Genomic DNA, 23116 nt, shown 5'->3' with positions numbered 1-23116 from the left:
TGGATTGCTGACAGAGGCCATAACAGTACCAAGGTTTCAGAGTCAAATTTTATTCTTCCCATCTATTTATATGGACTGTATTTGATTAAAATCATACCTCATCAGCTTCAATCCTGAGCTGTGTCCCAGGCTGAGACAGTAAACTGGTCCTGCTGCTAGCAAAACTTGCTCTGCTTACTGCTGGATTTCCAAGGTTGGCTCGTTGGCCTGGGACATTAAAAAAATCAACTTTTAGAAAATATGAACAGCTTATACAGGTAAAGAGATTTAGTAAACAGGTCACAGAATTCAGTCACAGAAGGACCACCAGATCATCTAAACTGACCTCCAGTACATCACAAGCCATCAACACCACCCAGCACCTGCACACTAAACCCAACAACTGAAATTAGACCAAATATTACAGCCCAGAGGAGACATTATTTGCCACAAGGAGAGAATAGGAGGGACTGAGGTGCACCAGTGCCCAAGGCCCCTGCAATGGCAGGGAAATGGTTATGTGAGATATACCCAGATAATCCTGGCAAGTGACCCACAGACACATGCTGCAGAGGAAGGTGAAAACCCTCCTAGGTCACTGCCAATCTGACCTGCAGGAAAATTCTTTCTAGACCCCATATACTGCAATTAATTAGACCCTGAGCAAGTGACCAAGAACCATCCAGCCAAGCCTCTGAGAGAGAGAATACTCAGTGCCCCCTCATAGCCCTGGTCCTTCAGAGACGACCCATGCCTGCCAATAGTGGGGAAGACAGAGTGACAGCAGCTAACTTCAGCAGTGTTACTGAGCATGCTCAGTCCTTGTGAGCATGCTCAGTACAAGCCCAGCAGCAAATCTGAAGGGGCACAAGACCCCGCATGTCCCCACCACGCGTCACCTCTGTTCCTCCCTATCCAATGTCAGTTCTCCAGCTGTGGCCATCTATGATAGTTCAGAGGAAGGACATAAAAATTCTCCCATTATACATTGGGGCAGGACAGAAAATACCTTCCTAAGCCCTGAAGGTGGCCAGCTGAAAGCCTGAAGCATGAGCTTTAGGAACCTAAGACACAAACTGGAAGTGAGCTCCAGAGCTGTTGAGCCTTGGTCCCTACCATCACAAGCAACCCTGTCAGACAACTGCATTCATAAATGTGTCCAGCTCTCTCATAAAACTAATTAAATTGTTTTCCCTCACAACTCCTATTGGGAGGCTGTTTCAGAACCTCACCCCTCCGCTGGTTAGAAAGAGTCTTCTAATTTCCAGCCTGAATTTGTTCATGGCCAGTTTATACCCTTTTGTTCTTGTACCAACATTATCCTTTAGCTTAAATAGCTCCTCACCCTCCCTGGTATTTATCCCCCCAATGTATTTATAGAAAGCAATCATATCCCCTTTTAGCCTTCTTTTTGCAAGACTAATCAAGACAAGCTCTTCCAGTCTCCTCTCATAAGATAGGCCCTCCATTCCCTCGATCATCCTCGTAGTTCTTCTCTGCATCTCTTCCAGTTTAAATTGATCTTTCTTGAACAGGGTAACGAGAACAGTACACATTATTCCAGATGAGGTTTTACCAGAGCTTTGTGCAATGGCATTAATGCTTCTCGATCTCTACTGGAAATGGCAGTAGACCTGGGTTCTAGTCCCACATCTGCCACTGGTTTGCTGAGTGAACATTAGCAAGTCATTATACTCTCTTTGTCTTATATTCCCTAAGCATATTCTAAAGTTAATGGGTTGCATTTTGTGCTATGGGTATGTTAATAAATAGAATCATAGATAAAAATATAGGGCTAAAAGGGACCTTGAGAGATTATCTAATCCATCTCCCCATGCTGAGGCAGGACCAAGTAAACCTAGACCATCAGGTGTTTGTCCAATCTGTTCTTAAAAGCCTCCAGTGATGGGGATTCCACGACCTCCTTTTGTAACATATTCCAGAGTTTAACTATCCCTATAGCTAGAAAGTTTTTCTTAATATCTAATCTAAATCTCCTTTGCTGCAGTTTAATCCCATTATGTCTTGTTCTATCCTCCAGGGTTAGGATTTTCTTCCCATGGGATCTTACTTAACAGAGTCAGAGAATTTATAAAGTCTTCTTTTTTAAAGTCCATTCTCCTTATTCTTCTGGTCTCACTCCTTCCTTTCCTTAGAATCATGAAATCTATCATGTCATGCTCACTTTCACCCAAATTGCCTTCAGCCTTTAGGTTTGCAAACAATTCTTCACTGTTAATCATAATCAAGTCCCAAATGGCTTATCTCCTGGTTAATTCCTCCACCTTCTAAAACACGAACTTGTTCCCAATACATTCCAAGAACCGATTGGAGATTTTGTGTTTTGCTGTATTACTTTTCTAACAGATGTCTGGGTAGTTAAAATCCCCCATTTACTTCCAGGTTTTGGATTTTTCTATTTGTTCTAGAAATGCCTCATCCACCTCCTTCTCAGAGTTGGTGGTCTGTAACAGACCTCTACTATGATGTCACTCTGCTTTATTTCCCCTTTTATCTTCACCCATAGACTTTCATCTGATCTGCACTCACCTCCTTCTCATAGATTCAAAGACTTTAAGGCCAGAAAGGACCATCATGTTCATCTAGTCTGACCTCCTGCATATTCTTCTGGACCATCGAACAAGTGAATACATTCTTCATGTACAAGGCAATGCCTCCTCCCTTTTATCCCTGCCTGTCCTCCCTGAACAAGCTATACCCTTCTATACCAATAGTCCAGTCAGGAGACTTATCCCACCAAGTCTCTGTGATGTCAATTGCATCATAATTTTGCTTGTGTACTAAGACTTCCAGTTCTTCCGCTTTATTCCCCATACTCCTTGCATTTGTGCATAGAGAACTAAGATGTTGAGCAGATTCCCCCACTCATTTACATCTTGTTGCTTTTATGACTCTAGCCTATAAACAGTTTATAAAGAGATAATACATTATTAACAAATGTTTTAATAGATGGTAAATTAATGGTTATGGATTGTTATGGAACCTAAGAGGTCAATAGGTTACTTGTATCCATTTATAATGTGCTTATAAGCATCTATAACACTTAGTACTCATGCCTGTAGAGTGTTTATAATATCCATTATTTATTAATTCATTATAAACTATTATAATAACAAATGCATGTCCAGATAGGAATTCTTCACCTCCTTTATAAAGGTTATGGATTAAAAGTGCTATAAGGTTCTAAATCTGATCACTGTTGTAATTTTATTATTAACATCTACAACTTCTCAAATATTTTACCGTACATTGTTCTGAGGGACAAGAACGATCTAAAAGTAAAGACTAGCACTCGATGATACTTGCCAATCTAATTCTTCAAATAGCTGATGTAGAAAAAACCAATGACTTTAGTTTTTCCACTAAAATGTACCACATTTGAGATGTCACAAAACAGTGGAAACAGAGAAGTGGAACTTTGAAAAATGTATGAAAAACTCAAGATGTGGAACAAAATATTGCGATGCCACAAGTCCTCAAATGCTGCACATAGGATTCAGGAAACATTATTCACAACACAGAAGTATTCCTAATGGGAAGACAAAGAAGCAGCAGCAAAGCACTAGTGCTCTTTTCTGGTCAATTCTCTTCACGTTTTTATATCATGCTCCTTACTCCTTTCTTGCTCTCTCCTCCCCTGTCTCGTGTAGCTTGGCTACAAATGAAATAACAGAAGCACTGAATAAAGAAACCATTTTATTAGCCTAGATTCAGTTGCTTTGGTGAGGGTAATCCTTAAACACAACAGGACATGTTCAGCCAAGACATTTGTTTATATTACTGGTTCAGCCAAAAGGGAATATTCAAAAGAATAATGTGTATAACCAACAACAAAAAAACACACATGTACGTAACTGTACATGACAATACTAAATATTTGGAAATGGGTCTTTCCCATGCTTTTACATTCTTTATGCTAAACCTGCCAAGAATATGATCACTTTGGGGATAATATTTGACACAAGGCATTGGTCAATATGCTGCATTTAGATCATTGACATTTCAAAGGCACAATTTTGCATATGTACACCCTGATTTGCACATGCACAGAATATGACTTCATGCAGCCACACAAACACAAGTCTGCGCCTCTGAGAATCTGACTCTGTGATTAATTTCTCTTTCTAAATTCAGGTTTCTTCTTTTGGAATTATTTATACTTAATGTGTAACATTTATGTGCTTTTACAGGCTGATTGGACCAAATTTTACCCTCCCTTGCAGCCTGTGCAACCATACTGAAGTCAATAGGAGGCCAGCATTTGGACTGTAGAGATTAGAAAAGACCAACACATAGCCAAAAAATGACAATAAATTTATCTTGCCTTTGCAAGATTGTGCCTAGAAAGAGAGAGAGAGAGAGTGTATGTTTATGTATTCTCATGAGTTTTTCAGTATAAATGTAAATTTATCAAAAGGGATGTAGATGCAGATATGTAGATACAACAAGGAATCTGAAAAATCTTCAGATATTAACTTGAAATATTTCTAAGTCAGTATTTTATTACTTGGGTTCAAATTCAAGAACACACACACACACACACACATCCTCAATTCTATGCTGTGAAAGGCCACATTAGCATTTCTATGGACACCTGAAGCCATCTTTTTTCCCCTCTCCAATCAAACCACAAATTATTACTGATATTTGTAAGTAAGTTAAACACCTGCACATTTTTTCCTTACGGCACCAGATGGGACCATATGCCACCCCACAAAATGTGCAAAGATTTTTTAAATAGTGCCTACAGTTAGGCGCTACATACTCAGCACGTTCAAGTCAGGCTATTTTTCAGATGCCCAAATATGGACTTAAGAGTCTAACTTTCTCAGAAACAAGTGCCTAATCTTGATTAATATAATTAGAAATAAAACACAAATATATGTTCCATATTTTGCATCTCTGTTTAGTAATAACCAGTGTAATGATTTCTAAACAATGCATTGTGTTGGACTATTTGGGCATGATTACAGCATTTACTGTATGAAAACTTGTATAGTTTTTGGTTGCTTTGGTTTTGCAACCAATTTTAGACAACCGTAATACTTCCCCTAATGATACAACCTTCAATAACCAATGTAGGGCCAGATCCTCTTTGTTTTACTCACAGGGCTCAACTGTGCCACCCTTATGGTGAATAGAACCTTACTACACAAGTATGTGAATAAGCATTGTACAATGGGACCAACAATCATTATTGTACCTATATCTTACTGACTTCAAATGAGACTCCTTGTGAAGTAAGGTGCTTCTCAGTGTTTGAGTAAGGATGGCAGAATCTAACCCTTTGTGAGTAAGGTGAATATTATTTACAAAATATGGACCAACTAAAGGCAACAGGAACTACATTTATTTTCCAGGAACAATTACTGTTTGTGTAAGTAAGTTTGTCAGATACCTTGTTTCATTCATATACTGAACTTACACATAGTTCATGGGGCCAGTATTCTATTAACTCAATTTTCAAACATAGATTTAAATTTAGGATACACTAGTCTGCATTTGGGCAATGAAATTAGCACTTAAGTTTCTGGATACATGCGGGACCATTTGCAAGCTAGGGATCTGAATTATTCACTCCATTTTAGAAAGACAAATTTAAAAACTGGGTCATGATAGTCAATGAATCACACAGTCAATAAGTTTCATTATATATAAAAAGACTGTACCAATTTAGGTATTTGTCAAATACCTAAGTATTAAATACAGTCTATTTGGAGACATAATGCAAAGAATTACTTTTTTTTATGGTCTCACCATTGCAAAGTAGAATTCTTTCTGGCTTTAGAATTGGCAGTTGCTCATCAAACTGGGAGAAAATGGTGCTACAATTGCATTTGTTAATAAAACATTTTTTAAAAGCAAAAACTAATGTATATAATAAAATGAAACAGTAATGTTTTATTGTATGCATTTATGATGTCTGTTCAAGCAGTTTTAAATTCTGGTTTCAAAATAGAAATTTCTAGTAGGTTATCATTTTCAATAATAGTATAATATGTTGGCCACCATCACTTTTTCTTTAAATAAGATGAAGTGGGAGTTCTATAGTTTATCAGTTTAGGATCAGATGGTACAAAGGTCTCTGAAATGTGCATACACAAACATTTATATATGCAAATCAATTGTGTGACTATCTGATTTAGACACACAATTGCAGTTTTGCACATGCATGTGGGAATGCATAAACAGAGTTTGCAGGCAGAGTTTTAAAAGCTCATTTGAAAATGAGCCCCTCATTTACTCTTTGGAATATGGTTGACATTAACACACCACTCAGGAATCAAACTTAGGATTGACAACATCACCACATCCTCTGGATAGAAATGCAGCCTTATTTTGTACAGTTAAAGATCACTGGACAGTTTAAAGGTGCAACTGAAGGCTGGAAAGAGGTCACTATGCCAGGTTCTTGAACCACTTCCACTCCATGGTGAGACTGCACAGAAAGTTAGGGGCACACTGGCCATACGAGGAAGCCTCTGCAACCTCTCTGCACTACAGCCTACCTCAGTTGTCTAGCATGTAGAAGCATTTTAAGGGTAGGGTGGTCGGAGGGGGGGGGAGGTCACAGGATCCATGACTATATAAAGGCCCTAACACTATGTGGGGACGGGGTGCAGACAGGCAGCTGTTGCTATACTACCTTGCCAGTTGGAGTAATGGTCTTGGAGGCACAGCAGTTTGCCCACAGGTTAGGAGGGGCAATCTCCAATCCCTGCTTCCCCACCTAATCTTCAAACAGTGCCCCAACAAAGGCCAATCACTGGAGTTGAGTTGGGGTGTGGAGGTACATTTCACCAAACAGCAGTAACATATTTCTTTGTCTATTGTTTTATTAAAAGAATAGATCAATGCCAAGTGTTCACTACTTACAAATCACCACTTCCAAGCATTCTGTCTAGGTTGAGACTTTATAATCCAGCTAGGAATAAAACTGTCACTCTTTTCCATCTACAATTGGCCAAAGGATAGTAACACAAAAAAAGCTGACTGTGGATCATGTAAGAAAAGGATAGTTAAAACAAATGATACCCATAAACCTTAAACACTTTAGCCAAAATAAATATCAAGTTTACACTTGCTGCAGACCAGAGATGCATATCATGGGCTAAATTCTGCTGTCAATTACACTGCCAGTATAACTCCAGTAAATCAACAGAGTTATCTGGATTTACACCAGTGTAACCTGGAGCAAAACTTAGAACTGTGACTGTTCAAGAAAATTAATCGTTTCCTAAAACAAATTTTCACTTAGTCACCTAAAAGCAAACCCTGGTGTGGCATGGCATACTTTGCTAGCATCTGAATGCTAAAAATATGGATACTGTAGTTCAGGAATAAATAGTCTTAATGCTACAGAAATAAATTAGAATAGAGAAGTTTTTTTGGAGTGGGGTAAACAACAACTTTACTAACAAAGACCTCACCAGAACCCGCTGATGCTTTATAGCAATTAAAATGTACTTAAAAGTATAATTTAAAACATTTCCATTAAAATTCAAACCAAATAAACCCAGCTAAGGAAGTCGGAGGCATAAAGAGGGGAGCAAAGCTGAGATGATTGTGAGCCGGTAAATATTGTTCTTACAAATGGGAACTATCCCTGGGACATAGGGGCAGGCAGTTAGTTAGTTAACTCTCTCTCTTACACACACACACACCATCAATGATCTCGTCCTTACAGCTGACGGGTGCATCACATCCCCATATCTATCATGCTACAGACTCCCCACCACCTGATGTTTATGTTGCCGCCCTCCCTCCCTAACAGCTGATCCTTGGGATCCGTCTCCCCACTTGCTCCGGGGCGGGCACCTGGTCCCTCCTTGCGGGCAGAGAGGGACGCTACATTCCCCGCCAGTGCCGTGTGCTCTCCTCACCCGGCAGCACGGTCCACCCCGCCCCGGGGGCTCCCTGCAGCTCCCAGCGGGTCGGGGCAGAGGGGGCCCCTTACCACGTCCCCCACTGCCCACACTTACCAAACACCGGGAGCTTGGGCTTGCCCGGCTCGGTGCGGGCGGAGACCTCCTGCGGCTGCTGGGGGGCCTGGAGGGAGCGGGGACCGCGGCCGGGGGGCAGCGGCTCCGGCTCGGGGCTCAGCGGCGGGGCCCAGGCGCTGCCGGGTGCAGGCTGCTGTCCGCCAGGCGCGCGTCCGCGCAGAGCCAGGCGCTCCGGGGAGCCGAGCCGGGACAGCGGGTGCGGGACCACCGGCGGCAGGCGGGGCGAAGCGAGGGTGGGAGCCAGCGGGCGGCTGGGGGGCGCCTCGCCACGGGCAGCCATCCTGGGCGTGTCGGGCTGCTCCCCCACCACCTCGCCTGCCCCAGGGGTTAAAGCCCCAGGGAGATCCCCGCTGAGGCTGTGGTTCGCTGGGTGCGGGGAGCCCCAGGCGCCCCCACTTCCTTCTCTTTTCAAGGGCCGCTTGGGGAGAGTTTCCACCCCACCGCAGGTGGCTTAGTAACTTGCGGGGCCCTGTGCTGAGAGCCCGGGGCTGCGGCCGAGCCAAGGGGCCCCTGCTCGTGTCCCCTGCCCAGCCCTGCGGCTCCAGGCCCGGGCCTCTCCCCCAGCCGCCCCGGACTGTTTGGATCTGGTGGTGTTTCTCTTCTGGAACAAGGGGAGGTTGCTACAGGCAACAGAAAACGCCTGAATCCCTATTCAACAACATTTCTGCCAGAGAGAGAGCCAGACGCACCGCAGGGAGGTCCGGCTGCATTCCCCGGCCCAGTGACAGAAGCCAGGGGAGGAAGGAAACCTCCCCTTCCTACCTCCACCTCCCTAGACAGCTAGCGAGAGAGGTGGACTCTTGCCTACGGTACCAGCCAGTATTTACTTCTGAGCCTACCCGGGGCTTCCGTTTGTACCGTGCAGCTGGTCCCTTGGCACATGCACAGAAATGAAAATAAAATATAGACTTTAGCCCCCGAAATATTAACCTAACTCCCATCCCCAGGACGCAGCGCTGCACAAATCCGGGCCGACGCCTGAGTAAATAGATCTACCTTACACTGTATCCTGAAGGTCACTGACCTCGGATTCTGTCAGATCAACAAGGAGACAAAGTTGAGGGGCCTCAGCTGAGAGTGTTCCAGCTTCCCGACCTTGGAATCCAGGGACTGGAAGAGTGCCCCAGCTGACTACAACTACCATAAGAAGAGGGGTTGTCCAGGACAAACCATGGGGGGTTACAGATGAATGTCAGGTTAACATCTTTAAACGCCCCTGGAAGTGAACAGAAAGTCAATGCAGATCTTATAGACCTGGTATAATGTGTTCCATAGCCAACACCATCAAGGAAATAAGCAGCCAGTTGCATTTTGCACCAGCTGCAGCTTCTAAGTGATCTACAAGGGTAACAATATGTAAAGCATATTACAGTAATCCAGTCTTGAGGTGACAAAGACCTGGATAACTTTTGTGAGGTCTACATCAGAAAACCATGGTCATAATCATTTTGATACATGCGTGGGGAAAGCCCCTCTGGTCATATACATTACCTGGGGATTCAGAATCAAAATGAATGATGTACACTGAGAGAATATGAGTTTAAAGATTATGACCTAGATCCACAAAGGGATTTAAACTGCACACTTAATTTTTAGGCTTTTTGAAAATCACCGGAATCCACAAATTTGCATTAGGCACCAAATATCCCTAGACAATGCATAGGAAGAGGTAGGTGCCTGAGAATGGAATCCGTAAAAGCCAGCATGCTAGGGGGAGCCACCTAAAACTAGTCAATGGGAGATGCCAACTAGATGGATATATCCTAAATCTACCCCTCATACAGAGTTAGACACTTAAATCCCTTTGTGGATCTGGGCTTCTGGCCTGAGTCCTGCATTGAGAATTGCCTGTGGGTCCCTGTGCCTGAAAATGTCAGTTGGTAAACTCCAATTATCTGAATGATTCAAGCACATCCAAAACCTTTGGATAATCAGAGTTTCAGATTAAACAAAATATGACTAATCAGGGTCTGAGGAAGGTTGACCTATATGTGGTAATTGCTTTTTACTCTGGTCAGGGGTGCTGAAACAATTTTGATAGTGGGGGTGCTGAGAGCCATTGAACCAAACTGTAAATCCTGTATACGATGGAAACCAATTCAAGCCAGGGGGTGCAGCAGCACCCCCCTGCACTCCTAGTTCCAGCACCTCTGACTCTGGTTGTTATGACAGTATACATTGTGGGGCTTATTTCATTTTTAGTGCTCATACAAGGTTCTGGATTGTCAGCACTGAATGATTATTTGTTACTTCTCTTAAAACAAACTCAATTGTTTTCCAAAGATTTCCTAAGATGAAATGTAAAGATCAAACTATACATATGTGCCAGTTTGGAGGTTTAAAAGTGTACCAGGGTATTTCTCTTTCATAATATGTCTTGTCTTTTCGATTGTAAACTTTTGGGAGCGTGAATTGTCGTTTGACATGTGTTTGCATACCACTTAGCACCAAGGGTCCAACCTCATTGTGGCCTTTAGGGCTACACAGGATAAATGTTAAATAAGCCATAATAATTCATCATTGATTCAATGACAGGGAACAGAAGCACATTTAAGATTGATCAAAGAAAACACACGATGCACAGTTAGCCTGTGGATCTAATTGTGACAAAATATCAGTCAGGCTAAGAGCTTAGCAGGATTCAAGAAGAATTGGACATTTAAGGCTAGATCCACAAAAGGATTTAGGCACCTAACTTTTCCCCTGCATTGTATAGGGAGGGAGCCTAAGCACCACACTCGGGGCTGAGGATTCCCCTGGGAATCAGGGTGCCTAAGACTCAGGTTTCAACACTCAGCATTGTGGGAGTTAGGCATCTATGAACTTTTGAGGATCTGGGCCTAGGTGCCCAAATACCTTTAACAATCTAGCCCCTAGCCCTTAAGTCCTGATCCTGCAGATGCTTAACACATACATCACTTTTTGCACAGGTTGTCCCACTGAACTCAGTGGACAACTGAGATGGGGTTTGCAGACCCCACATTCAGGCTAAAGGAGTGGCGGAGCAGTACTGGGCCAAGAAAAGTCCTGTCCCTCAGCAGTTACAAAGCATGCTCCAAATTGAGGACCTGCTTAAAAGGACTTCTGATGGTCAAAGTGGAGGAGAGGCTACCTGCAGGGAGACAGTCAGGCTGATGCTACTAGCAAGAAGTGGCCTATAGGGAAAGGGTCTGGAGTGTGGGTATGAGTCAAGTGGGAAGCCAGGGGCTTTTCCTTCTGGATAAGTGTGAATAATGGGATACTGAAAGTGAGCTGGGACCCTCAGCTGATTTTCTGAATTGTTTATTGTGTGAGTAACCCTTTGCTGAGAAGGAAGCAGAGTTCTGGGACCAAGTCCCAAATTGAAGAGAGAACAGGGGAGGCTGGTCTATTTTATCAGTTAAAAGGGGTCTGAGAGATTCTCCTTAACTCTTGGACTCTGGGCTGGGACCCCCTACCCTTTTCTCTTCTAGCCAGCTGAAAGAATGGGGGAATGATGGACTGTAATTTGGCTGCCAAGCCCTCAGTCAGTTCAGCAAGTCCATCCCAAGACCCTGGGAGGCTGTTGAACTGTGGGCCTCTCTGTTGGCCCCAGGTGAAGCCTATTATTATAAATTTATGTGCATAAAGTTACACAGGTGCATAAGTATTTGTGTGACTGGGGTCTCTTCTGAGAAAAAAAATCCCAAGTTACAATAATAAAGATTTTTGTTTTAAAGGTGTTGGAAGAGATATAAACTCTAGGCTGAAGCTTTCCGTGTGGGCAGATTATTCCATAATTACCCTCTACAGGATTTTTGTTGTTTTTGCACCTTCTTCAGAAGCATCAGGTAGGGAACAGTGTCAGAGCTAGGGTACTGGAATAAATGGACCAATTCACTATGCCAGTCCCTAAGTCCCCATGTTGAGGGAACCGCAGTAAAATTTTGAAAGTGGAAATTGTACATTAACAACTATCTGAAAATCATGCATCCTAGAGTTATTAAACTACCTGAATAAATGCTTCTGCTAACATACAGCACATGGAAACATTTTCTAACTAAATGCTTACTCAGTTTAACAGACAGAGGAAATTGGGGGTTAAAATTAAGTTTATGATAGAACTCTGAATGCTACCTTCATCAGCTAATCATTGCAGCTGTAGTCAATGATGTTACCAATTGGTGGCTATTCCCTGAGAAGTGACAGTAAAAGGTTACATCATAGGAATCCATGTTTATTCTCTGTCAATATCTTTCATATTGAATTTGCACAGGTTAGAAATCAAAAGAGAGGGTTTTTCTGTCAATTAACAAGGTCATTCTCTAATGTGACTGAACTTGCATATATCTATGGCTCTTAATCTTCAGTTTTTACTGAAACATTCCCAAATTTCATAAAAGCCATTATGTGGTTCTACCAACTTTCAGCCACATTTTGGGTGAGATGGAGGAGGCAAGGGCCCCATCTCCTCACACTGCCTCCTTTACCTTTTCCACTTCCAGGTCCACTTAGACAGGAGAGATGGTAGCTCAGTAACCTCCTATGAGTATCCTAGTCTCACTAGCCTGAGTCCACAAAACTTGTGAAGTGCTGAGCATTGCAATGCCTCACTTCTAGGACCTAGAAAATCACTGGAATAACAATGGGATCCACAAAGCCTGGGTTAGGCATCTAGGCTCCCTATACAGTGAATGGGGAGAGATAGGTGCCTAAGAATAGAATCCACAAAAGCCAGCACTAGCCAATGGGAAATGCCAATAGGGGTGTGTCCTAAGGTCTGCCCCCCTTATAAAGTTAGGCATCTCAGGGTGGGCTACAGGGTGGTGTCTATCTCTCCCCCCCACCCCTCTCCAATTTACAGCCAGGAAGCCTCTTGTGGTGTCAGGTGGCATAGGCACTGTAGCTATTTCTTGTAAGAAATGCCAGTGCTGCTGGTGCCACCACCTCCCCCTTATAACTTAGCCCAGTGGTTAGAGCTCTCACCCAGGGTGTGGGAGACTCAGGCAGAGGGGGGAACTGAATCTGGGTACCCCACAGCCAGGGTGACTGTATTAACAAATGGGCTAAAAGTTATAAAGGAGGCAGCACCTCCACCCCTTGGATTTTAAATGGGGCCCAATCTAGTAGGTATATTCAGAGAACACCTACCAGCTTAGGCACTATGGGAGGCATAGGTATCCCCCCACCTATCTCCGCCTGGTTTGTGGCTTGTGTTGGGCTTAGATGTGTAACAGGCATCTAGGCAGACACCTAGAGTGAGGCAGCAGTGTGCCTGTCCACACACAGAAACATAGGGAACTTTTAAAGTGCAAATTTAGGCAGTGGGTGAACTTAGGCACCTACAGGGTTAGGCAGCAGCCAAGCAGGGGTTTGTTGATCTCTGTGATGCCTAAATCTGGGATTTAGACACCTAGATATCTTTGTGGATCTGAACCACTATATCTCCTAGAAAAAGTCAGCAGGAGCTCTGGGCTCTTTGTTTAATTCCTCAGTTCAGCTAGTCCTTTTGTGTTAAAAGGGAAGCTATTAATGATGACTGAAGTACCAGAGGAAGGAAAAAGGATGATCCAACGAGCAGCAGCATTGAAAAGTCTTAGTGGTTGCCTAATGTTTTCCTTCACTCAGATGGGCAGAAACTAACTCCACCTGTGCAGTATCACCTATGCTTTCTAGTTATACAACTATCTGATGTAGCACACCTGTGGGCTTCTGTGCTCAACTATTCACAGCTGCAGCTGTTTGCTCTGCATCAGGGCTTTCACTTGTGGTGGCTCTTCTCGAAGACATACATCTATCCTTCCCATTGTCCAGTAACTGTGGAAACAAGATTCAAGTCTGTTCAGGTGAGGGCCTATGCTGGGTGGGATACAAGATGTGTCAGAGGAAGAGGTTCTGTTTGGAGTCAAAAGTCTCACAAATATCCTAGAACTTATAGTTGTGAGACTATCCCCTCTTTATCCCTGGGTGTGGTGTTGTATATACTCTAGCCCCTGACAGTATTAACATCTCAGGGTTTCAGCCCTGCAGCTGCAGGGGACGGGAGAGGCTTTGTTCCCCTAAATGTATTCTGAGGGGCTTTTTTTAAAAAACATCTCCTTTGTCTGAAGCAGCAGAGAGAGCCATAGCTGGAGATGGAACACGAGGCAGGATGGGCTAAGGCTCTGAGGTGACACTGAGCATTCTCTCTCTGAGGTGCTTGGCTGACTGCTACACGCTCAGGGTCTAACTGATCATCATATATGGTGGGGTCCAGAAGGAGTTTTTCCCAAGGTCAGATTGGCAGTGACCTTGGGGTTTTGGGGTTTTTTTTTTAATCACTTTCCTCTGCAGTGTGTGGGGGCAGGTCACTTGCCAGAATTATCAGGGTATATCTCACTCAATCATTTCCCTGCTATTGCAGGGGCCTTGATGCACCTCGGTTCCTTCTATTCTCTGCCTGTGGCACATAATAGTTTAGTTTCCTGTGCACTGTTATACTTTGGTCTAATTTCAGTTGTTGGGTTTCATGTGCTGGTAGGTAGGGTGCTGTTGATGGTCTGTGATATATAGGTGGTCAGACTAGATGATCTGGAGCTTGGTCCCTTCTGGTTTTTCCTTCAAGGTCAGGAAAGTGTTGCTAAAGTAGCTTGTGCGAGGGGGAGGGGGATCAGCCCCAAGTGCTCACTAATAATCCAACCTACTGTTTCAGTGAGGAGAGCGATTTGATTTGCAATAAGAGAATATCATTTTGTAGGGAAGGTCAGTCTTTTAGCTGCCAAGTTAAGGTGAAACTCAGTTTCCACCAATTATTATTTGTATTGCATTAGCAGCTGCAAGTCCCAACTCAAACTCTCATGCCACAGCATTAGGCACTCTACAGACCCTGAAGTGCTTACAATCAAAGACCCTCCTCCTGAAAACACAGCTACTTAACTTTACTAGCACAAGTAGCCCCACTGATTTCAGTGGGTAAGCCTTTGCAGGATGGGGGTCTAAATAGACAAGACACACAAGTGAGGGGCAAAAGTATTACCCACGTTTTTTGGATGGGACAGTGAGGTGCAGAGAAATCAGTTATTACAAATTGTTCTGCCCCCACAGTGTTGTTACAAATTGTTCTGCACACACACTGTTACAAATTGTTCTGCTGTTTCACATTTGGTTTGGGTCATGCACTTGAATTTCTCAGGGCATGTGATCCCTAGCGCCCCCTCACCCTCCCTTCCATGTAAGTGACCCAACTTAGCTGTGCCGCTGATGTTCCTGTCTCATGCAGGGTCTGTCCTTAAAGGGTACAGTGAGGACACTAGCAGGAAAAGTTCTCTCTCCTCTTCAGGAAACCTAGGAGCAGGGGTAAGGTTAGCATTTGAAATAATCTGTCAGACCTTTAGGACTTTAAGCAATATGTTAAATCTTTAAAAAAACATTTTGTCCTCCAATTAAAAAGCTCTAATCCAAATTCAACTCATCTCTCATAGCAAGGCAGTGAGGCTCCCTATTATATTTACCCTACAAAATATCCAGACAGCCCATTTAACGGGGTGATGTGCACACATCAGCGTGCCCCGTACATGTCTGTGTAAGATGGACTGTGTCTCTACACGGCTGTGTAGCTGCACTGTGTACGTGCGCCTCCGTTAGAAACAACAGGCGGAATTCAAAGACATGGGCCGGTGGGTGATAAACTTTTATCCGGCTCCCAAACTTGCTCTGCCCGTTCAGTTGCTCTCCCTCCGCGGGGTGCCAGCAGGGGCAGGGAGTGCAAACGGTTAACACCCTCCGAAGTATTTCTGCCGCTTCCCCCCTGCGTCTCCGGCCGCGCTATTAATACAGCGGGCACGTGCTCTGGCAGAGCGTTCTCCAGCGGGGCGCAGATCACTAGAATTTGCCCTTTAAACGTCCCCAGCACGGGGCAGCCGCTGCGCCCCAGCATCCTCGCCGGAGCAGCATGGCGGCTTTGCCCCCGTGCCCTCTAGCCAATGTCTGCGCCCCGGGCCGGGGGTGGGGGGATCCTCCTCTTATCGCGAGAAGCAGGGGGGCTATAAGTAGCCAGGCGGGAGCAGCTCGTCCACTCGGAGCGCAGTGACAGCCGGCTGGGGGGCAGCTGGGTGGGGAGGTGCTTTTGCAAGGGGGGCTATTCTTGGGCTTCGGCTGAGCCCGCTCCAACATGAGTAACCAAGCGCTAAGTTTCCTCAAGGACTTTCTGGCTGGCGGGGTGGCTGCTGCGATTTCCAAGACAGCTGTAGCGCCCATCGAGAGAGTGAAGTTGCTGCTGCAGGTAAGGAGGGGAGCGATTTGGGGGGAGATTAACGTCCTGGCTGTGGACTTCGGTAGAGCAAACTGCCCCGGTTCCGGCGCGCGTGGCTCCCTTTCCTTTAAAGGCATCCGTGCAAGTTGCAGGCGCTGCGGGCTCTTTGCCAGCGAGTGGGTGAGTGCAAAGGTAGTAACAGGTGGCCTTTTCCCGATCGCCGCCCCTGCTCGTCCAGAGAGCGAGTCTGGAGTGGGGCATGGGACAGGACGGCGTGCTGGGCTTCTGTCATCTCTGCATGGGAACCCCCCGAAGGATGCTGCGTATTTCCCTGGGCTCTTGCAAAGAGCCTCCCTTCCCTGGCCGGGGGGAGCGTGAAGTCTGACTTGAGAGCCGCAGGAATCCTAGCGTCAGAGGGGCACAAGTTTGGAGTGCCTAAATATGGCAACTGGCGCCCGAGCGCCTTTCCCCCGGCTCCGCTTATAACCCGGCTTCACGGGGACCGGGGCGGGGGAGGAATGGCCTCAAATGTTCACCGTTGTGTTTAGGGGCTGGTTGGCCGGACGAGAAGACGGTGCTAAGAGCGCGTCTTACTGAGTGACCTGAAACTCTAAAGCAAGGGAGGCTGTACGCTTCTGTGGCGAGGCAAACCCACTTCTGTGCAGTTGGATAAGCTTGCTGGGAGGTGTGTGTGTCTGGGGGAACCTCGAGTCTGGCTCTCGATGCACTCTGGGGGGCGGTTAGAGATGGGCCAAGCTGGCAGTTCATAGCTGTGATTCAACCACCCTATTGAGGTGGTAGTTTTTCAAGTGCCCTTCATGCTGGGTGTGTGAGCGATAGAAATCCACCAAACAGGCAGGTGTTCATTCATTCAGCAAGGGATAAATCTTAGTTGAGGTTCAACAAGGAAGGTACTTTCCCAAGTGTGATGTTTAAGTGTGAGTCCTCCTGTATATGCCCAGCTGCTGGATTACTGGCAACTCCTCTTGTAGGCAGTTTCCATGTGACCTAATCATGCAATGGTCCTGAGGAAACGGGGTAAGATTGCATAAAACAGGTGCAGGCTGTTTGTTGAATGGTAAGATTCTGGGTAAAGGTTCCATGTAGTCTTCCAGATTAGATGAAAGATGCATGATAGATCTCATGGTGAGAAGCAGGAATTTCCCTAAGAACGACCATACTGGGTCAGACCAATGGTCCAGCTAACCCAGTACTCTGTCTTCCAGCAGTGGTTCATGCCTCAGAGGGAATGAAAAGAAGAGGGCAATAATTGTGTGATCCATCCCCTCTTGTCCAGTCCCAGCTTTGGGTGTCCCTAAGCCTCTGACTACCAGGAGTGTGGGGTTGTGTCCCTGACCATCTTGGCTAATAGCCATTGATGGACCTATCCTCCATGAACTAATCTAATTATTTTTTTGAATCTGGTTATTCTTGTTGCCATGCGGGGGAGGTGAAAGCCATGAGTTCCACAGATTGACTATGCATTGTGTGATGAAGTACTTCTTTATGTCTGTAAAACCTGCTGCATATTAATCTCACTGGGTGACCCTTAGTACTTGTGTTATGTGAAAGTGAATAAGGAAGTGTTCTTTATCCTTTCTCCACAGCATTCATGAATTTATAGCCCTCTATCATATCCCCCATCCTTACTCATCTCTTTGCCAAGCTGAACAGATGCAAGTCTCGTTAATCTCTCCTCATATGGAAGTAGTTCCATACCCCTAATCACTTTGGTTGCCCTTCTCTGTACCTTTTCCAATTCTATTTTTGTTGTTCTTGTTTGAGATGTAGCAGCCAGAACTGCATACAGTATTCAAGATGTGGGTGTACTATGGATTTATATAGTGGCATTATATTTACTGTCTTATTTCCTGTTTCTTCATCTTGATACATTGGGATATGTTTGATACATTGTCCAAAATAACTGTTGTGATCTTCTCTCTCTGCCCCCCTCCCCCCCCTCACTTTACAGGTCCAGCATGCCAGTCAACAGATCACTGCTGAGAAGCAATACAAGGGGATCATTGACTGCGTGGTGAGGATCCCCAAGGAACAGGGCATCATTTCCTTCTGGAGAGGCAACCTGGCCAATGTCATCCGCTACTTCCCCACCCAGGCCCTCAACTTTGCCTTCAAGGACAAGTACAAGCAGATCTTTCTGGGGGGAGTGGACAGGCATAAGCAGTTCTGGCGCTACTTCGCTGGCAATCTGGCCTCTGGAGGCGCAGCAGGAGCCACCTCCCTCTGCTTTGTTTACCCTCTGGATTTTGCCAGGACCAGGCTGGCTGCTGACGTGGGCAAAGGGCTGAGTGAGAGGCAGTTCAGCGGGCTGGGCAACTGCATCTCCAAGATCTTCAAATCTGATGGCTTGAAGGGGCTCTACCAAGGATTCAATGTGTCAGTCCAGGGCATCATTATCTACAGAGCAGCCTATTTTGGGGTCTATGACACTGCCAAGGGTAAGTGGAGGAGGAGAAGGGAGCAGTGATGACTGAGAGCTAATCCAACAAATATAAGGATTGCCTGCTCCCTTGCATCCTGTCCTGGGTGTTGGCTCTCAGGATTTAGCTAAACTGCAGCTTTGTTTACATTTATTTAATGGAATATAAATATTACACTTTTGAAATTCCATCCTATCTGTTTTGGCTGCCCTGTCGCATCAGAGTTTTCGGAGGCTCTGCGTTTGCACAAAGCAAAGTTTGTAACTTCACTCCCTTTCCAGCATGTTCCGATGGTGGTGATGGTGAATTAGGCTATAAGCCTAAATCTTCATAACACTAGTCTAATGCAGTTTTGCAAGGAAGCTGTTATGGTCAAGGCTAACTGTTCTTAAAGCTAACTCTTGACTAACTTTTAAATGGCTGGGGGGTGGAGTGAGTGAAGTCTGGTTGGCACTGAGCTAGATGTGGCTGAAGGAATAGGGGAAAAGTTCCCTGGACTTACTATTGATCAGGCTCTGTGAATAAATGGAGTCTGGGGTAGGAATCACAGGGTGGGTTAATTCTCCCCCCACCCTACCCCTTCATACTGACCTTGTTCATTTACTCTTGATGACAGGTATGATGCCTGATCCCAAGAATGTGCACATCATAGTGAGCTGGATGATCGCCCAGACTGTCACTGCTGTAGCAGGGCTGGTGTCCTACCCTTTTGATACTGTCCGACGTAGGATGATGATGCAGTCCGGCCGAAAGGGAGGTAGGAACAAGCCTTCACCTGCTGTGTTTATAGCTGCAAAGATTCTCACCCGCAGGACAATGGCAGAAATTTAGGGCATTATATATGCTACAGAAAATCTGTGGCCTTGTATATTAAAATAACTTCTCGGAATAAATCGATCATCACTATACTTAATTGGTTTTTCAGATTGTTGTGAAATACTTTGCTAGAACTGTTAGTTTATTTGTATTAATTATTTAAAATCCTCTAGGGAGCACACTTCTGATAAATTGAATTGCCTGTCTGCTTCAAGAGTTTCTCATGTGTACCTTTTTGTCTCCACAGCTGATATTATGTACAAGGGCACAATTGATTGCTGGAAGAAGATAGCTAAAGATGAAGGAGGCAAAGCTTTCTTCAAAGGTGCCTGGTCCAATGTGTTGAGAGGCATGGGCGGTGCTTTCGTATTAGTGTTGTACGATGAGATCAAGAAATTTGTCTAAATAAAACTATTCTGTTCAGTTGTTCCAGCTCTATTGTGTAATATACTACTTGTGGTTTAATGGGCAAAAAATTTCCTAGGGAACTTGAGATGACTGTTATGGGGCAAATCCAGTTCAGAGAAGGATGCATAAAATTGTTTAATGGCTGTCCATTGGATCATAGTAGTAATTTGTGGGACAAGTCCTCAGACACTTTTGTAATGGAACCTGTATATATTTAAAATCTGCCAAATATCAGGTAATATATTTATTCCTCTGACTGCATTTCTTGACAGTTAGGTGGCTTACATGCTAGCTATTAAAATAGAGGTCACATTATTAGATTTAAAAAACAAAAACAAAAAAAAAAAAAACCCTCAAGTCAAAGTCCTTGATACTTAATTGTACTGAAGTGAATGTCTCCTCAGCTATCCAACATCATCAGGGCATTCAAAATACATGGATGAAGAGCATGCATCTCCTATGAGGATAGATTTCTAAAAATCTGATATTAAGGTGAAAAAAGCATATTTATAGATATACTTAATATGTCTTCTATCTGTGAGCACCAGGATATAGGTTCTCAACCACTGCTAAACCTATGGGATTAAGTTTCAATTGAATTTACATTAATTCACTTTACTTTTTCTCCTGTTCTATTTCTAATAGTGCTTCATTTTTTTTAGATTATCCATGCCTCAATAAGTGGTCTGCATTTACAATATTTGTGGTGTGCTCATAAATGTACTCTATTAATGGTTGTTTTGGTACACTTAGACTCTTCACAGATGGCTTCTTAAGATGACCTCATAATATCCACACCCAATGTAGTCAAATGTAAAAGGCTTGTTATAGTATGAAGCATTGGCATGATTTTAACCTAAACACCATACTAGTAATGCTGTAGTGGAGGTTGTGACAGTCTAAGTCATTAGTTTCAGTAGCGTTTAATTTTCCTGAAAAATTACCCTGAAGTGCAATCCTCTCAGGCTTATTCTCCGCTAATCGTTACATTTTTACAGGGGCAGTGAGATGGAAGGGGAGGTGGTGATGGTGGAGAAAGCTATCTGGCAATTTGAGTTATCATTGCGAATGTTAGAATTTGTATGTGCTGAATTGAAACAGTTCATTTTTTAAACTTCAGTTATGGTGCATACAAATGCTCAACAACAAATGAGATGTATTCTTCATTTGATAACAAGTGCCTGGGAAAGGACTTGCACTGTCTTCACTCATTATATTTGGATCACTAGACTATGCACAAGCACACTATCTGATCTAGGCATATATAACTATGCCCATCAGAATAGCCACAGAGCAAGATGGTGGCTGGACTTTCAAGAAAGAGGGCTTATTTTAATTGCACAGTGGTGCACAAAGAACGAAATACATTTTATTTGTACTTTTCACATCTCAAAATCGGGAAGTTAAATACAGCACTATTTAATGTACCATTTTTTGTGAATTTAAATGCAAAAAGTCTGCTAGAGCTTGCTGTGCTGCAAAGCTATAACTTTTTTTTTTAATAAAACAAAAAGTGGGCTGGGAGTGTACATACTAGCAAGTTCCAGAGGGGTAACAGTCTTTAAAGTTCTCCAGGACTCTCGTTGTTTTTGCTGTATACAGACTAACACTAACAAATTTAATTTCTGCAGGCATAAGCTTTCATGGGCTGATGAAGTGGGTTACAGCCCACAAAAGCTTATGCCTGCAGAAATTAAATTTGTTAGTCTTTAAAGTGCTCCAGGACTTTTGTTGTTTACACTAGCAAGTGGATTTTAGTTGTTTGATACAGAAATAATTTATCGTGGGAAGCTGGGCATTTCCCTCCTGGATGTAAACTGCAAAGTAGGTGTCTAGCGCTCTACTGAGTTAACAAGTGGGTTTTATGCCCAAAAAGCACAGGGTAGTAGCTGTGTGACATGGAAGGCTACCTGTAGTCTCTCATATGCACTAAGTCCCTCTCTGGCAGGAACTACCACTTTTCTTCCGTGAGCTGCCTCTCCTGCATTCTATCCCCTATGCTACCTATGAAACAGCACAGGGTGGCCACTGCTTGTTATGAAAGCCTGAGGAAGCTGGCTTATGAGGACAAGTCCAGGGGAAGAATGAGGCTGGCTACCTTCTTAGTAGCAGGGAGAAGGAATGCTTTTGAAAGTGTGGTACAGATTAGATTACATTAGATTAGGATCTACAAGGGTCCAGATGGGCCAAGAATAATCTATTCATGCCAAATATATTAGTGAGAGGCTGGGCTCTGATTCAACAGAGTACTCAAGCATCTGTGTAAATTTCATTGCTGGGGGGGGGACTTGAACACTTACTAATTGGCCATTACTGAGAGAGTGTATGCTGGGAATGAAAATCAGTTTGAATTAATTCAAATTTTCTGATGCTTGAAAAGGGTTGAAATCTGGGTGAAGATATGTCCTAGTTACTGGGCTAACTACCCCTCTGACCTATGCTTGGTCCGTTCAAGTGAAACTCTGTGGGGCTGGAATCATGCGATTCTCAGAGGGAGTCTTGGGCTGCAATCCTATGGTGCCTAACCATCATATCAGCTGGTCCAACAAAGGCTCAGACACAGCACATATTTTTCCTCCGGGAGCAGTAATGAGTGAATAATACTGTAGCAAACCACCCTGCTTAAAGCAAAACTCTTTTTGGGCTGTAAATCTAGTTTGAAACATCCACCCATCTTCCACAGGGGAATCCTGCTAGGACTAAGTTCCTCACGGCACCCAAAGACCACTATGCTTTAGTTTCTTCCTGGTGAACTAGGGTGACCAAATAACAAGTGTGAAAAATCAGGACAGGGAGTGGGGGGTAATAAGCATCTATATTAAAAAAAATAAAGCCCTGAATAGCAGGACTGTCCCTATAAAATATGGACATCTAGACACTCTATATTGAACACAATTTCAATTGAGGAAAAACCCTTCAGGAGAAATTTTAGCCCTACTACCTCTATAATTTGCTTCAAGGATAAATGTGATTTAGTAAGTCTTGGTACTCCTAATGTCTATAGTTAAGGCCAGATACTCCCTGTTAGTTGGAGGAAATCATTTAGGCTTATTTTTATAGAGGTAAGTGCTGCGGTCATAGGGAAATGGACTAGATGGCTAAAAATCTCTTTTCTAAAGTCAGTCTATTAAAAGGTGACCCTATATAATGTAAAGGGAAATGCCATCTACTGTGCAACAAGAAGGCTGAGTAATGGATGTGAAAAAGATGTGGTTCAATTTGCTTGTATGGGGCATTATTAATTTATAATACTAATCAAT

At 44.0% G+C, this 23116-nt stretch overlaps 2 protein-coding genes and 1 long non-coding RNA gene across 3 annotated transcripts in view; 2 read left to right on the top strand and 1 right to left on the bottom strand.

The window, feature by feature from the left end:
• Positions 1 to 8283, bottom strand: part of LOC137155386 (EF-hand calcium-binding domain-containing protein 6-like) — a 94451-nt gene extending 86168 nt beyond the window's left edge. Inside the window, exons 1-3 of the mRNA XM_067551585.1 lie at positions 7983 to 8283; positions 6877 to 6897; positions 98 to 207 (exon numbers count right to left, since the gene is read on the bottom strand). Coding sequence (XP_067407686.1) covers positions 98 to 207; positions 6877 to 6897; positions 7983 to 8283 — 432 coding nt within the window. The remainder of the gene's footprint in view (positions 1 to 97; positions 208 to 6876; positions 6898 to 7982) is intronic.
• Positions 8284 to 8619: 336 nt separating this feature from the next.
• On the top strand, positions 8620 to 9356 carry LOC137155567 (uncharacterized). The gene is made up of 2 exons (XR_010920533.1): positions 8620 to 8812; positions 8951 to 9356. It is a non-coding gene; the product is annotated as an uncharacterized lncRNA (long non-coding RNA).
• A 6689-nt stretch (positions 9357 to 16045) lies between these two features.
• Positions 16046 to 19874, top strand: SLC25A4 (solute carrier family 25 member 4). The gene is made up of 4 exons (XM_067551644.1): positions 16046 to 16221; positions 18164 to 18650; positions 19249 to 19389; positions 19696 to 19874. Exons 1-4 carry the CDS (start codon positions 16111 to 16113, stop codon positions 19851 to 19853), a joined length of 897 nt encoding a protein of 298 aa, XP_067407745.1. The 5' UTR covers positions 16046 to 16110; the 3' UTR covers positions 19854 to 19874.
• The last annotated feature ends 3242 nt before the right edge of the window (positions 19875 to 23116 follow it).

Source organism: Emydura macquarii, unplaced genomic scaffold (genome assembly GCF_026122565.2).
Source record: "Emydura macquarii macquarii isolate MOO-44397 ecotype Brisbane River unplaced genomic scaffold, CSIRO-AGI_Emac_v2 contig_1363, whole genome shotgun sequence".
Classification (NCBI taxonomy): domain Eukaryota; kingdom Metazoa; phylum Chordata; order Testudines; family Chelidae; genus Emydura; species Emydura macquarii.
This window is presented reverse-complemented; position numbering and strand designations above follow the sequence as displayed.